Here is a 1,538-nt window from a genome sequence, read left to right as displayed (position 1 = left end):
TGAAACAGTTGTACCTCTCGGTGCAACAAGATGTTATTTTGGGATTCGATCCGCTCAAAGGGTTGGAACCCACGAGGAAAGACGAGGATAGTAAAAGGTCGTTGAACAAACACTCACTTCACCACACTTCTATCACAGTATATACAGTAGCGCAACTCTCCTGATTTTGTGAAGCCTAAAATGAAGTGCGCATGCGCGGCCGAGGCGCGTAACCAATTAGGGCATTGTATTCTATCTCACTTCTTCTTTCTATTGTCGGTGTCTGTCAGTCCCATTGAAATGTCCATATAAGGCATTTAAAGGACCATTTGACGGAAAGTGGCGGGAACGCGACGAATTTTATGTGAGAAACAGTGAGAATAGTGCTACGTGTGATAAAGTGATAAGTGATACGTGTTTAATTTTAATAATTATTCAGTGTATTCAGACGTGTTTAAGAAAGTGTAAAAAAACAGAGAACGTAGACCGAGTTAGCTTTATGGAGAATAGGTTATCTGTACAAAAATAGTACAGATTTCAAATTCTCTTGAAGCACTTTGATCTTAGCTTTCTGTTACAGATATTTGGAGAGATTTTAAAAGGCGAAAAAAATGTGTGCTCAAAAATCAAGCGGATGGTGTGTCGTAAAGGAGGACTGTAATAAAAATATTGTGGAAAAACGACACTTTTTTCGGTTTCCAAAGGAACATGACAGGTACAACTTTTTATTTCATTTATTTTCTAAAACACATACGAATTTATTGTATATTATGCTATATATTAACATATGTATATTTGGAATATTCAATATTTTTTAATTTCTGTATACAACACATATATATATACCATAACATATATATAACATATATATAACATATATATATGTATATGTGTAGATATATATATCTATTATTTTTTTATCTATATTTTATTTGTATTTACAATAACCAATATAATAATATTTATATAGATGGTTGCAATGGATACGTGCGTGTGAAAGATTAGATTTAGAAGCAAGTGGAGCAGAATATGCCCATCGCATTTATAGATTGTGCCACTTACATTTTGAAGAAAAGTGGTACAATATAAGCAAGAGTAGAGCTATTCTTCATCCGGATGCAGTACCAACAAAATTATGAGAGAGAGAGAGAGAGAGAGAGAGAGAGAGAGAGAGAGAGAGAATTCTTGCATTTCCTAATATCTGCGGTTACTATATTCAATATGAAAAAAATATAATAAATATAAGTAATTTTATTCGAGCCATATGATATTTCAAAATATGAAATACCACATTAATTATATATCCAAACAAAACAAGTCATCATTGTATCAAAATGATGTTAAAATTGTTCCAAAATGATCATTAAAAGTCATTTTTCAATCATTCTAATGTCATTTTGACTTTATTGTGACTTTCTGTTCTAATTGCGTATATATTATATTGTATACACAAGATATATGCTATACATACAATATTGCTGTACAATTAGTTAATAATAATATATTTTGTGGGTATATTTAATTGCAAAATATAGTGTTATAAAATAAATGTGCATTAT

The 1,538-nt window shown here is 31.0% G+C and overlaps 1 protein-coding gene across 1 annotated transcript; it reads left to right on the top strand.

The window, feature by feature from the left end:
• The first annotated feature begins 527 nt into the window (after positions 1 to 527).
• On the top strand, positions 528 to 1,152 carry LOC108781163 (52 kDa repressor of the inhibitor of the protein kinase-like). The gene is made up of 2 exons (XM_018549077.1): positions 528 to 694; positions 950 to 1,152. The coding sequence occupies exons 1-2, from the start codon at positions 591 to 593 to the stop codon at positions 1,116 to 1,118; spliced, it is 273 nt and encodes a 90-aa protein (XP_018404579.1). The 5' UTR covers positions 528 to 590; the 3' UTR covers positions 1,119 to 1,152.
• Positions 1,153 to 1,538: the final 386 nt, after the last annotated feature.

This window comes from Cyphomyrmex costatus, unplaced genomic scaffold, assembly GCF_001594065.2.
Source record: "Cyphomyrmex costatus isolate MS0001 unplaced genomic scaffold, Ccosl1.0 scaffold763, whole genome shotgun sequence".
NCBI lineage: Eukaryota > Metazoa > Arthropoda > Insecta > Hymenoptera > Formicidae > Cyphomyrmex > Cyphomyrmex costatus.
The sequence above is the reverse complement of the archived record's forward strand: the minus strand, read 5'-3'. Positions and strand labels throughout refer to the sequence as shown.